Source organism: Ostrea edulis, chromosome 5 (assembly GCF_947568905.1).
Source record: "Ostrea edulis chromosome 5, xbOstEdul1.1, whole genome shotgun sequence".
NCBI classification, from domain to species: Eukaryota; Metazoa; Mollusca; class Bivalvia; order Ostreida; family Ostreidae; genus Ostrea; species Ostrea edulis.
In genome coordinates, this window is record NC_079168.1 from 63202869 (window position 1) to 63215911 (window position 13043).

The 13043-nt window shown below is 34.9% G+C and overlaps 2 protein-coding genes and 1 long non-coding RNA gene across 9 annotated transcripts in view; 1 reads left to right on the forward strand and 2 right to left on the reverse strand.

The window, feature by feature from the left end:
- LOC125652211 (kinesin-like protein KIF28P) overlaps positions 1-11223 on the reverse strand; it is a 46807-nt gene extending 35584 nt beyond the window's left edge. For 3 of the 7 annotated variants that reach the window (XM_056165078.1, XM_056165077.1, XM_056165082.1), the window contains exons 1-6: positions 11086-11223; positions 9593-9781; positions 8789-8995; positions 7868-7897; positions 5639-5767; positions 5257-5391 (exon numbers count right to left, since the gene is read on the reverse strand). In XM_056165078.1, coding sequence (XP_056021053.1) covers positions 5257-5391; positions 5639-5767; positions 7868-7897; positions 8789-8995; positions 9593-9781; positions 11086-11142 — 747 coding nt within the window. In that variant the 5' untranslated portion in view covers positions 11143-11223. Of the gene's footprint in view, positions 1-5256; positions 5392-5638; positions 5768-7867; positions 7972-8788; positions 8996-9592; positions 9782-10763; positions 10856-11085 lie in introns of those variants that run through there. The other 4 variants (XM_056165079.1, XM_048881237.2, XM_056165080.1 and 1 more) reach the window with 3 other exon arrangements.
- Positions 11224-11965: 742 nt separating this feature from the next.
- Positions 11966-13043, forward strand: part of LOC125652214 (DNA repair protein RAD51 homolog 2-like) — a 29469-nt gene continuing 28391 nt past the window's right edge. The window contains exon 1 of the mRNA XM_048881240.2: positions 11966-12101. Coding sequence (XP_048737197.2) covers positions 12015-12101 — 87 coding nt within the window. The 5' untranslated portion in view covers positions 11966-12014. The remainder of the gene's footprint in view (positions 12102-13043) is intronic.
- Positions 12094-13043, reverse strand: part of LOC125652217 (uncharacterized) — a 22693-nt gene continuing 21743 nt past the window's right edge. Inside the window, exon 3 of the long non-coding RNA XR_007361519.2 lies at positions 12094-13043. This exon is cut by the window's right edge and continues 426 nt beyond it. This is a non-coding gene — a long non-coding RNA (uncharacterized LOC125652217).

Below are 13043 nucleotides of genomic sequence, written 5' to 3' on the forward strand. Positions count from 1 at the left end.
TTTGCGTATAATAATAATAAAAAAAAAAAATTCTGGATTAGGCTGTTTTACTAGCACTGTATTTAACATGTTACCGTATATACTCGCCTATAAGTCGGTTGTATTTTTTAAGGTTATTTTGTAGGAATTTGCCATTGACCCGCTTATAAGTCGGTACAAATTTTTGTCATAATCGGTTGACAATTTCAAGTCAATGCTCTAGTGATTTTACGTATGTTTCAAAAAAATATTTTGAGATATTAATAATTATGAGGTGCCCCATATCCAAGCCATATCTGTTTGGGGTTTAAACGCAACCCTTGATCTATTATGGGCAATGATCCCTTATGTACCTAAGCAATTATGGTCTCCTAATTACCAGTACCTGACACCGTGTTTAGTTAGTGGCATTCGCCTCGCGAAAACCGTTATTGTGAGATTCCGGTATAATTCATTGTATCAACAATAGAGTTTTTAAGAGTCAAGAATGATGATCTAAATCATCTGTTAACAATATTCAATATTTTATGAAATATATTTCAGCCGGTATACATATGAATATTTCAATATTAAATCGGGTTCGTAATTCAATTTTACCGATAAACGATAGATTAGTTGAATTGAAGTATTAGTTACCGGTATGTAAATAATTTTTAACTAGATAAAAATATGTAAATACTTGTACTTTAAAATACATAAACAATACAATATGTCTAGATATTTGTGAACAATAATCATGATAATCGTCGGAGTTGTTAAAAAAACACTACATTACGCCGCCCAGAAAAATACCAATCTTCTTAGGATGCGCCTATAAGTCGGACATAGAGTTTTGGACCAAAAATTGACTCCCAAAAATCCGACTTATAGGCGAGTATATACGGTAATCATTTTCCCACGAGTTAAAGATGTGTAAATCCATGAGAGGCATGGATGCAATATAACACCCATTTCATAGTGAGCTCATGGACCAAGACACTGTAGAATGTCAATGGACAGATGTACACGCAGAGAGAAAATAGACAAAATTCAACCTTTGATCTCTGCAGTGAAAGAAAACAATACAGTAAAACATGCTTATAACAAATTCACACTTATTGTGAATGATATTTATATTCCCCCATCAGAGGAAAATAACAAGTTTGGTTATATACAGAACTTTGGTTGGCCTTGGAGGTTTGCTAAAACCGTGTTTTACTGTATAATGAAGTTTGGTTATATTATAAACTGTTTTTCATTGGCCCTGGAGGCTCGCTATAACCGTGTTTTACTGTATAATGAAGTTTGGTTATAACGAACTGTTTTTCACAGGCCTTGAAGGTTTGCTATAACTGTGTTTTACTGCATAATGAAGTCTGACTATAACGAACTGTTTTTCGACGCCTTGGAGCTTGAATATAACCGTAATTTACTGTACACATTATAAAATGAGAGTTTCCTTTTTTCTTCACACATAATGAAACACCATTTCCTCCCAGAGTTCTGTGCACTACGAGTACTACTCAGAGCTGGCATAACACAATCTCTGGTGAGAGAATGAAACACAAAGCCTCAACCCCCAAATATAAGAATTTATAGGAAAATTGACTCTTGATTATTAGCTAGATAATCCAACCCCTGAGCTACTCGACCTGATATATAAAGTATGGTAATATTACCACAATATGAAATTTAAACTTATTTCCAAAATCATAAACTCTTCATATTGATATGAAAAATAATTTCAGAGAAAATATCAGAAACATCACACATGTCCTAATGTATCAGCTGTATTAGGAATTTTTTTTTATTACAATAATGGACCATTGACTAAATTAGGGTGTTTGTTTAATTTAATATTGGGATGTTTCAAAATTAAAAAAGTCATTCTATAAGTATTCAGTAATAATAAAAAGCAAGACAACAGAGGTGACTCGACAGACTAATGACAGAGAAAAACCTTGTGGAAATACTAATATACTGGGAAGATGGTCTCACAATAGAAACATAAACATGTGCATACAACACATGACCTCTCAAAACATTGGACTTGGTCATAATCATGGTACTTTCAATATCTCAGTTTAAAGACCGTGAGCACTTCCATAAGAAATCTAGTCAAAGTCATTGACACATCCACAGCCTCTAAATCATAGTGAATTATAATCAAACAAAGCTGGCATTTGTCCAAATGACCAATATGCACCACTTAACCCCAAAGGCCGAATTTTATTTCATTTAGTTTAGACATTGATTTGGAAGAAAATTCCTGTGATTTTCAAATTTAAAGTTCAACATTCCATAAACTGTGAAGAGGAAGGGGATTTAAAGGCTCGTCTTATCTGAGCCGAGGTTTCAATCCTTCTCTACTCAGGTCAGATACCTGATAAACCAGACAAAAATGAACTTCACAAGGAAATAAAAATTTGGAGAAATGTCCAGTTTATCAGATCCATTTACCAGAACTTTAATTACACTCCTAATGGCATTAAAGATTTTAAATCTATTTTAGAAAACTTAAGAGAATGACTGAAGGAAATGGTAATGTCTTTGTAGACAACTGGTAAGTTTTGTAATGAATTATAAAATTCCCATTTCATACAGTATGAAAATATACAGTACATCTTTTATATTCCATGACAAAAACAAATCAGACATTACAAACATTTTGATTTTCATGTCTTTTGGACACAATCATAACCGACAAGACTTCAATGGTAAACCTGCTTAAGTATATAAACATCGATATCTGCAATTTGGCCCATTTCCGTGATATATTGTCAGGGTATTTCAGACTTCAATACAATGCCAGATAATTACATTGGATGATTTAAACATTTACAACTTTTTATGGGAACCTGAATCTGGTGACACACACATAAATGCACTATACCAACAATATTTCAACAATTGGGCTCCAAGGATTTCTTCGGCTATGCAAATGCAATAAAAATACTTTGATTGCATTTTGCGTAATTTAATTGTATCAACGTTCTTGAAAGTACATTTTTTTAGTTTGGATTTTCAGTGTTAATCAAAATTCTAACGGAAACCCCCAACTCTATATCTTCAATCAACTGAAAGAATACATTCTGGGTAAAACAATCTTGAATGACAATTTCATAAATTTTTGATAGACAGCAAACTAAATCATTCTGTGAATACTTTCACGAAACTGAAAAGTATAAACATGTACGTTTAAAAGACAATTCAAAAGACTTGTAGTATCTCCCCAAAAAATTTGTTATCAAAATGTCACCTTTTATGATAGTGACTCAAGAGAGTGAATCTATCACTAGCAGAGACTCTGAAGTGGGGGATAGTGCTCCAGTCCTCGAGTACAGCCATGACAGCGAGGACAAACAGTGACGTAACAGACTCCATGTGTTGTGATTGCACTGCGATTAAATCGTCACAGCAAAAACCTCTTCAGACCGCTTTATAGCCATTAAGCTGTTTACCGGAACACAGGTAATCTGATACTTATTACACCTTACTACAGTACAAGAGGTTCATAGTCTACAACACTAACCCAAGACACAGCAGGTTAATACTTAAAACCGATTTATACTGAGGAATAGAATGATATGAAACTACTCTAAATGGGACCAAAAGATTTGTCTATTAATTTAACACCCCACCTACCCTTTCTAACACACATTATGAAGCAATAATACAAAACTGATAACTTGAAACAAGTTTGGTGACAGAATAAAACTGTCATACAAAAACTAAATATCATAAATACCGGTACATGTAAATTACCCAATCGAAAGCGAAGATGCAGCCATGCACCTGCAAATTTTAATCACTATAAAGAGTGAATAAAAATAGATTGGGGGATTAAATAGTAGGCAATCTAATTTTATTTGTTACTCTTGAGTGGTAAAATTATACTTCGGCAAATCTAAGATGGGTTAAAATCATACTTTAGTGTGTCTGAAAAATTTGAAATGATTTCCTATCTACAGAACTTCCTTACTGTTGCTACATGTAACGGTTGAAGCCAGGATGCTTGAGGTAATAACACACCAAGAAGTGAATTCCTTCCTTTTAAACCACTTTTTATACATTTGCTGATGCTACCCAGTTTGTTGTCATTTTGGTGAAGATGATGGAATTCAAAATGAAATGTTAACATCAGACATACAATGCTTCGACACAACAGACTAATGGTCACCACAGGCTAAGGGTCAGGTGAACTCTAAACCTGGGACCTGACAGATCTGCGTGTTAGCTGACTGACAAATAATGACAACAGTTTGAGGGTTGGGTGAACTAAAATCGGGATCGGTCGGGTATGTACATGATTCAATGTTGTGTGTTTCCTGGTGCATGTCTTTATGGGCAGAGATGAAGATGTGACGGGTGCTAAAACATTTAGGTGCGTAGAGAGAGATCTCGCTTTATAAACAATTTCTCAAGTGAAGACGTATTTCATTTTATGGGGTTTAACCACAGGAGATTGTGTACCTATCAATAATATGGCAATTAAGTGGAATTTTTTTTCTTCTAAAATAACGTCATTCCTGAATTGTTTTAGTACATAGGATATCCCATAATAAATTGACAAGAATGCTTTATCCCTGTGTTTAAGGAATATCATGTAAGATCAATATTCCCCGGCTTCTCATTTCACTCTCGGACAAAAAATTACATAACCTAATGGAAATCCCAGACATTGTATGCAAACATAATTATTTTGAAGTTGTCTCGACTGTCCTGGTTACAACTCCACAATTCACAATGAATCTAAACCAAATTAAACAACGGACACGTTTATAGGAATTCTACACAAAGTGTGATCATTAGTCTTTTGTTCAGCTCACCTATATTGACAGGTAACCCTGGTAATGGTGATTATATAGCTAGCTCTACAATGACCTCAACGTTAGTGCAAGTATTCTGTTACCCACAATGCTCAGACCAAAAAAATAAACCATAGGAAAATGTGTTCTTCATTAATTCCAAATACATGTTAAATAATATGGTATTGTCATTCAAATAACAGTGTGTGACTTGCTTGATCAAGAGTGCAAATTTTGGGTGAGGCTTCTCCCACTGATTTCAATGAAACAAGTTTTCTTTTTGATCCCAGTGACCAATTACATGTACATTGAAATAATGGCATAGCATGGTTGACCATACTCACTTTTATTGAAATCATACAGCCAATCAGTGAGTGAAACACACTTATTGGAACAATAGTAAGATTAAGAGTTAATTGGATGATAATGATTTTGATGATAATGCTGATGATTTTGATAATGCCAATGATTTTGATGATGAGGGAAATACCTGGTTAAACCTGATGGTGATGACCATATGTGACCGGCTGCTAGTGGCATTCATGTTTGTTGAGGCAGTTGTTCTGTTGACGGTACCCTGTTCCATTAGTTTCTCTATCTCTTTGTAACTGCTAACAGGGACGTTCTAAATAAAATACATTTCACATCATCAGACATTTATTCATACAGTATGAAACCTGTACATATACTTCACATATTACAAATATCAGAATGAATTATTGAATATTGGGTCTGAGACTTTTCATTCATCATCATCCCGCCAGTGTTCACTTTGCAACAAACGAAAAACATTCTCCAAAATGAAACAGATGAACATATTTTAATCTGATATCTAAAGAGTCCGTTTCCCAACCATCAATGCCATGTCTTACTTTGAGTCCATCCACGTAGAATCCAGCCTGCGGATTCTGTCGGATTTTCAGACCCTCTGAAGATTGTTTTCCCTTCACTAACAGATCCTTCACTCTTTCGTTGTAGATCTCCAGCATGCTAAAGGAAACCTGAAGCAGAGGAATAATAATTACTGACAATTTCTATATTACACCATAAACTAATGAAATACTTTCATGGAATTTAAGCTTCATAATAAAACATACTACACACAATTATATCATAGTTTGACTAACACAAATTACACATATATCAAATTCTACATCAACCAAATAGCTAGTGTATTTGCCTTAACATTTCTGGTTTTTATTTAATATTGTACATATTGTAGGGATCGATTGCTCAGTTATTTCAGTTTAAATCTAAAAGCATTATGTCTTAATTACGCATAAGCAAGCTTAATATGCCCATAATCATAGATTATGATACAACTTGGAGACAGCTCATTGCAATTAAAGTAGGGTAGATTAGGAATGATACCGTATAGCGGGTTTTTTCCGCTGGTCTAAAATTTGGTGATTTGTTGGCTCAAAGGTATGCTAATAATTTTAGAGAAATAAATTTTGGCGGAGAGGGAATTTTTTTATTATTTCTATTGCAAATACTGAAGTCGTCATTGGGTGCATATTTGGCAAGTGAAATTTTGGCGGAAAGCCATCTAACTGCTAAAATAAGCCAAATTTAGCACCCCGCGGAAAAAAAACCTCTATATGGTAGCTTTACAATTATGTGTTTGAAAATTAACATGGAGTACTAGAGTAGGCCTAAAGGTCATATTTTATTTCCTAAGACTGTAAATAAATAGCGGTACATGAGTAGGTCATAACAATTTTGTATATATATTTGTTAAAACTGTCCAAGTACAGAGATTTTAGATCAAAGACATCAAAAATGGATAAGAATTCTGTTATTTGATTAATGAGAGTATTGATCAATGAACAGAAACTTTGGGATCAATAGAAATAATTCTGCAGGTATTTTTGACAGTTTATATGTGCATGTTTTTGTAACCTGAACAAAACATCTCCCTAACAATAGGACCCTAATCTTTATCTGGAGTGTAACAACACAACTAGGCCATATATATTATTAGTGTTTGTCTATTTCAAGTTTAACAGTCTTGTTCTAATTTATAGATCTTGCAGATACACGGATCTAAGATAAATGTGACAAAAACTCAATAAAATATAGATAACACAAACAGACAGTATTGGGCTTTTATCTATTTATTTAATTTTTTTTTGGTGGTGGTGGTTATGTAAGGACTTTAAATTTGGCTAGCAGGGTCAAATACTTATGTCAGGAAGTGAATAATTCAAAATTTTTTCTGCATTATTGAGCCTCTTTGCATTTTCATCTGTGTACACTAGTATAGCTTTCAATAAAATTCCAATAAGAACTACTAAACACAAGGTTGAAATAAATGACAACAGTTGTTGTGTTGATACATGCACATTGAAAAAGTGTGTTCAAGGAATAATCATCATACAACAAAAAATTCATAGTCCATTAAGATATAAACATGAACGAGAAGGGGAAAGTCTTTACAGTTCTAGTTAAATTAGAATCTTGAAGTCTAGTACAAGTTAATTATTGATTCAGTACCACACCAGCACTTGGCTTCACTATTACACAAATGTACATATTAATCTTCTTGTCTTGGTTACCGCATGCAGAGGGGAAATGTATATGTAAATTTATTAAATCCATGCAGTATTTACTTAAAATTAGAAAGCCTTGCCAATTACGATGCTCTCTAAAACATGCGATCTTCAATACGGCAATTCGATACAGCAGTAAATATTTTCTTTGACACGGATATGATAGATTAAGGAGGTACTCTACATCGTCATAATGGCTGACTTCCTTTAAAAACATGGATGAAAAAATTGATATCAGCAATATTTGACTTTTCCTTTTCAATTTAAATACCTAGCCGAGTAACTCAGTAGGTTAGTACACCGACTGCTGAACTGCAGGTCACAGGTTCGAGTCCAGCAGGAGTTTTAAATTTTTTTCACATTACCTTCTACTAAAACTGTATTTTTTGACAAAATAAAGTAAATTTGAAAATTTTCAACTTCAAAATATTGTGGTACATATCCTCCACTTTTCATCTACATTAAATTTCTCTGGTGTAGCATACCTCCTTAATTCACAAGATCACACACAACAAAATAATACACTTTCTGCAATCATCCTTAATGTACCTCCATGGAAACTTCTTTTGCGCAATTGGGCTAGAATATCAATGGTCAGATATTTTTATAACATCCTAAAAGATTGTATCTAGGTGCCTATAATGCCTCGGATCCTAAACAGGAAAATAATGTAAATCTTAATCAATAACAAGAAAGAAACTCTCCCTTGTTTAATGTAGCATGGACAATAATGTGTAACATTTCTGCATTAATGAGGGACTTCCAATTTACATGTCATTTTTAATGAGGTACTCTACATCATCATGATGGCTGACTTCCTTTAAAAACATGGATGGAAAAATCGATATCAGCAATATTTGACTTTTCCTTTTCAATTTGAATACCTAGCCGAGTAGCTCAGTAGGTTAGAATACTAACTGCTGAACTGTAGGTCGCAGATTCGATTCCAGCAGGAGTTTTAAATTTTTTTCAGATTACCTTCTACTAAAACTGTATTTTTTGACAAAATAAAGTAAATTTGAAATTTTTTGACTTCCTCCACTTTTCTTTCTCTGGTGCAGCAAACCTCCTTCACAACACGTTTTACAAACAACTTTTATTGCAGAAATGAAAACAAAATTTATATGTAAAATAAATACAATGTACCATATGGAATGACAATTTATTCCCATGATTTTTCAATAAAGTCCAAAAGAGTGGGAAAATTTGTATAGAGTTTTATATTGGGAGGGGTAAAACATTTAAACCTTTGAATATCATAGAAAATTTACAAGTCCCTTATATCTTTTTAGGAATGTTATATTTGTAATTTTAACAACTATCGATACTAAGCCAAAAAATATGTATACACCCAATTGCATCCATTTTATTTTGTTTGCATCAAGTGTCCTTTAGCAGAAAATGAGTAAAATAGATTCAATTATAGTTCTCCTCTTATTCTGGCAGATTTTCATGGTTAATTATTCATACCTGTAACTGTTTTTGATTCTCCTTATTTGTTTCTATGGCCTTGAACAGCTCCTCACAGGTAATGGGAACGATACCCTTGTTTGGTCCGTATCCTATCATGGAGTAACTCTTCCCAGATCCTGTCTGACCGTAAGCAAACAGAGCGGCATTGTAACCCTGCCAGGCATTGTCCAGTACCCCTTGTCCAAGATCCTGGAAGACCCGGCGCTGAAAATGACCAGAAATTATGTACTTGTAACAGGAAAGAAAAAAATGTGACGGACTAGACTGGGATTTGAACCCAGGCCTCCTGAATCTCCAGTCAGGTGCTCTACCAATCTGATTAAAATCAAATCTTTGATCCGCTCCGTTGTAGCGACATAACAATAACGGAGCGGATCAAAGATCTGATTTTAATCAGATTGGTACTCTAGCAACTGAGCTACCTGGCTACCAGCCATCGAACCCAGACTACCGCTACATTCCTCCCTCCTTAAATGTTTTCACACTTGAAGACATCAACCCAGGATCTTTATCCCCTGACAGGCATTTTCACCTGTCAGTTCCAAGGGTTGACACCAAATGTAACAGTAAGGGAGAAAATGCAACAGACCAGACCAGGATTCGAACCTGGACCATCTGAATTTCTAGTCTGGTGCTCTTATACCAACTGAGATATCTGGCCACCTGCCATCAAATCCCTCTGAATGTCTCTTAATGTACAGGGGCATCAATTCATTCGTTCACTCTGCACTCTAGAACAACAAATTTTACCACATTAGATTTGTGTAATACATTATTGATCAGTATGCTTGTTTCCTTTACCTGGTCGGTATAATTAGACGATTCTGAATTGGGAATGAACACACCATCTTCATTTTCTCGACATCCATCATGTGACCAGTAAGAGTAATCGAAGGAAAATATTTTTGTGGAACTATTTTCTGGGTTTTTTATCGTTGTGGAGTCTCCTTTCATCGATATGATACAGCCTGATCCAGCATTCTTCTCTCTCTGTAGATAGATTTTAATCAAATTAAAATTACAGAGGAATAGCACACCAGAGAGATATAGATGAAAATTGGAGGATATGTAAAAATGAAATTGTATTTTGAAATTGAAAACTTACAAATTTTCATTATTTATCAAAATGTGCAGTTTTAGTAATTTAAAAGTAATCTGAAATTTTTTTAAAACCCCTGCTGGACTTGAACCTGCAATCTACAGATCAGCATTTGACACGTTAAACGACAGAACTACTCAGGTAGGCAATAAATTTTCAAAGGAATATACAGAATATTGCTGATATTTTCACCAATGTTTTATAAGGAAGTCGGCCATTATGATGATGTAGTATACCTCCTTAATGTTTTCTTACATCCATCTGGAATTCACTTATGACTGTATATATTTTAGTGCATAGAATTGGAACTGTCTCTTTCCCTCTCATATTGTAACATGTAGCGGTCACCCAGCCAAGTGTTGATCACGCTCAAGAGAGAGATCTACCACATCACTAGAAAAGCTAGCTCTAACTAGTGAGGCGCAGTATAAGTTCCCTCTTATACTGACCGCTAGCAGCTACAATATCCTTTCCAAGAAAAAATACTAGATGGACTGAATGATTCAAAGTGGAGGGGCTCTTTTATTTAATAAATAATTCAATCCTTTTACAAATTCTTCTATTGATGGAGTAAATCTATAGTCTATATCTTATCATGAATTGAAATTTGCTAAGTTATTACCGACAAACTGGGCCAGCTCCTTCTCCTTAAGACAAGTTCTCATTTGATCTAATGTACTTGTAACACTTAGAAAAAGGCAAAGCGATTAGATCAAAGTGCTTGTTTATGTTGATCAGGCATAAAACTACGAAAAACCTTGACAATATATAACAGGATTAAAAGATACTATTGATGCGATTCAATGAGGTCATGTGTTATGGTTAGTGAATATTGAGAATACCAAAAGACTTATCACTGAATCATCAATTTACCTTCCGGGTTCTGGTTAAAAATCAATAAAATAAACTATATCGTAAAACCACAACTTGGACCAAAGTCGGAACTCAATCAGTATTGAAACTTTCTGAAAAGTGTAAAAAAAAAAAAAAAGTGAGACAAATATGATCAAAAGTGAACTGTCAGAAGTTGTCCCTGAGCCTAAATCTTGTGAGTTGTTCAATTAATTGTGCACAAATCTAATTCTTGTAACAATGTATTTCAGAATAAGGCCGGATATAATTTGCATAAAATAATTACATGAAACATAAAATAATTATCTAATTTACATCAGGAATGAAAAATCCTATAGATTACCTGGTTAAACGGCCTCACACGCACGGCTACTTTAACGCTATCTGCTCCACCCGGCATCTTAGTGTGAATGAATACTGCAGCCCAATACCTCCAGTAAATGTTTAAAACATTTGTCACCAATATTCGCTGTCATTATATATATCAAATATTGATCAACTCAATCACCGCATCTTTATTAAACACGTGGTCACTTGGAAATTCCAACAGGGTGCGCGACTGTGGAATTCCTCAGGTACGTAATGAATAAATTCATAACAATAAGTAATAGCCGAACTGTTTTTTCAATAGATAGTGTCTAAGCATTTAAATGACAGCTGATCAGAAAGCATTTGACGCATGCCTTGTTGTACGGCATAATCTCGTCCAAGGCTGTTGGCGAGTATTGGATTTTTTCCGAGACTGCGTTATTCACGCGACTTGTTCAGTCGGGTACATGTGGTACTTGGCCAAGTACAAACGGCTGTCAACATCACGATCGATAGGCCGAGACTATTTGATCATATGATAAGGGAGATAAATCTTAGAATAGGCGAGAGATTACGATGCCTCAACCTATTAACGCGTCAATCCAAATATCCACTGGGAGCCGACTAGTATTACGCAGGCATGTGTCTTCAAGGGGTAGGGGAGGGGTGCCCCCACCCCCCCAAAACCAGACCAACTGCCACGCACCCCCCCCCCACCCCACCCTTCGATTCTACTTGCCTATCTATGATGTCGCTCTAGTTGACTAAATACGTTTTTCCGGTTTTAGTCTGGTCCAGATTTGGTTCAGATTTTCTCTACACACGCGCCATATTTCAACTGAGAAAGTGAAGTCTTCTGTGTGGATTTTTTTTTTTTTTTAAAGCAATATTTTATTCTCAAATAGGTGAATGGAATCAGGCACCAGGCATAACCTATTCTAGCCCTCTCTTTAATCTGTGTGGATGTCTTCGAAGAAATTGCGCCGAATACGGAGTTTGTCGACTGAAATCACTGAGAGACTGGCGAAGAATAATGTGAACACCTGCAAGGTAGTACCATAGGGTGCATAACCATAGGCATTTGTTCCGTAAATAAAATATGACCTCTGTATACTAATAGCACTTGTTTCTATGACCTCTGTATACTAATATGAGGTAACGGGAATTCGCCCCGAAACTGACTCCGACGAAAGACGTTTCGCTTTGAACAGGTTGCGAACACTTCCACTAGGCCTATATATAGCGAGATATTCAATCGAGAGTAAATATATCCCGTACAACTGAGAAAAACACCCGCGGAGTACATCTTTTCGTGTTTCACGTGAAAAGAAAAAAAAAGTGCTAAAATGACTGCAAATATATTGATCAAAACAAAAAACACTCAGGAGGTGCATTGGGTTTCAGCCTTTTTTCCCTCTCACGCAGCAACATTGACATGAAATTTCTTGACTGTGTTGTGAATTTTATAGAAACGATTCGTGTCATGCTGAGTGTGTGTCATACTTATTCAGCATTGCACAGAATTTGTCATATTTTCAATAAAGACACCGAAAACACCTGTTTATGGTAATGTTTATTTTTCGCTAAAGAGAGATAATCGCATTTTAGCAAGAAGATCTCGCTACAGGGGAAGTGTTCCCACCTGTTGAAACGATTCGCACTCAGACGGTTCGCCCCTATTTGCGGTGCGAAACGTCCCATGCATTTTCTTATTACTTTGAAACGTTTTATGATGATTCTGGCCACATGTTCAAGTAATACAGAACATCATTTTGATTTTTTATCTTTCTTACATTCATAATCGAAATTATACATGTATATCCAGTGGCGGATGTAGGGGGGTATATTTAAGGAAATCATGGTCTCTTATTTAGAAAAAAATGGTTATCGATAATCTTGTAATAAATATTCCATAAATTTTTATTTGTATTCAATAATCTTGATCAATAAAATAAACAAGATTATTGAATATTAAGCAAAATTTATCGAATA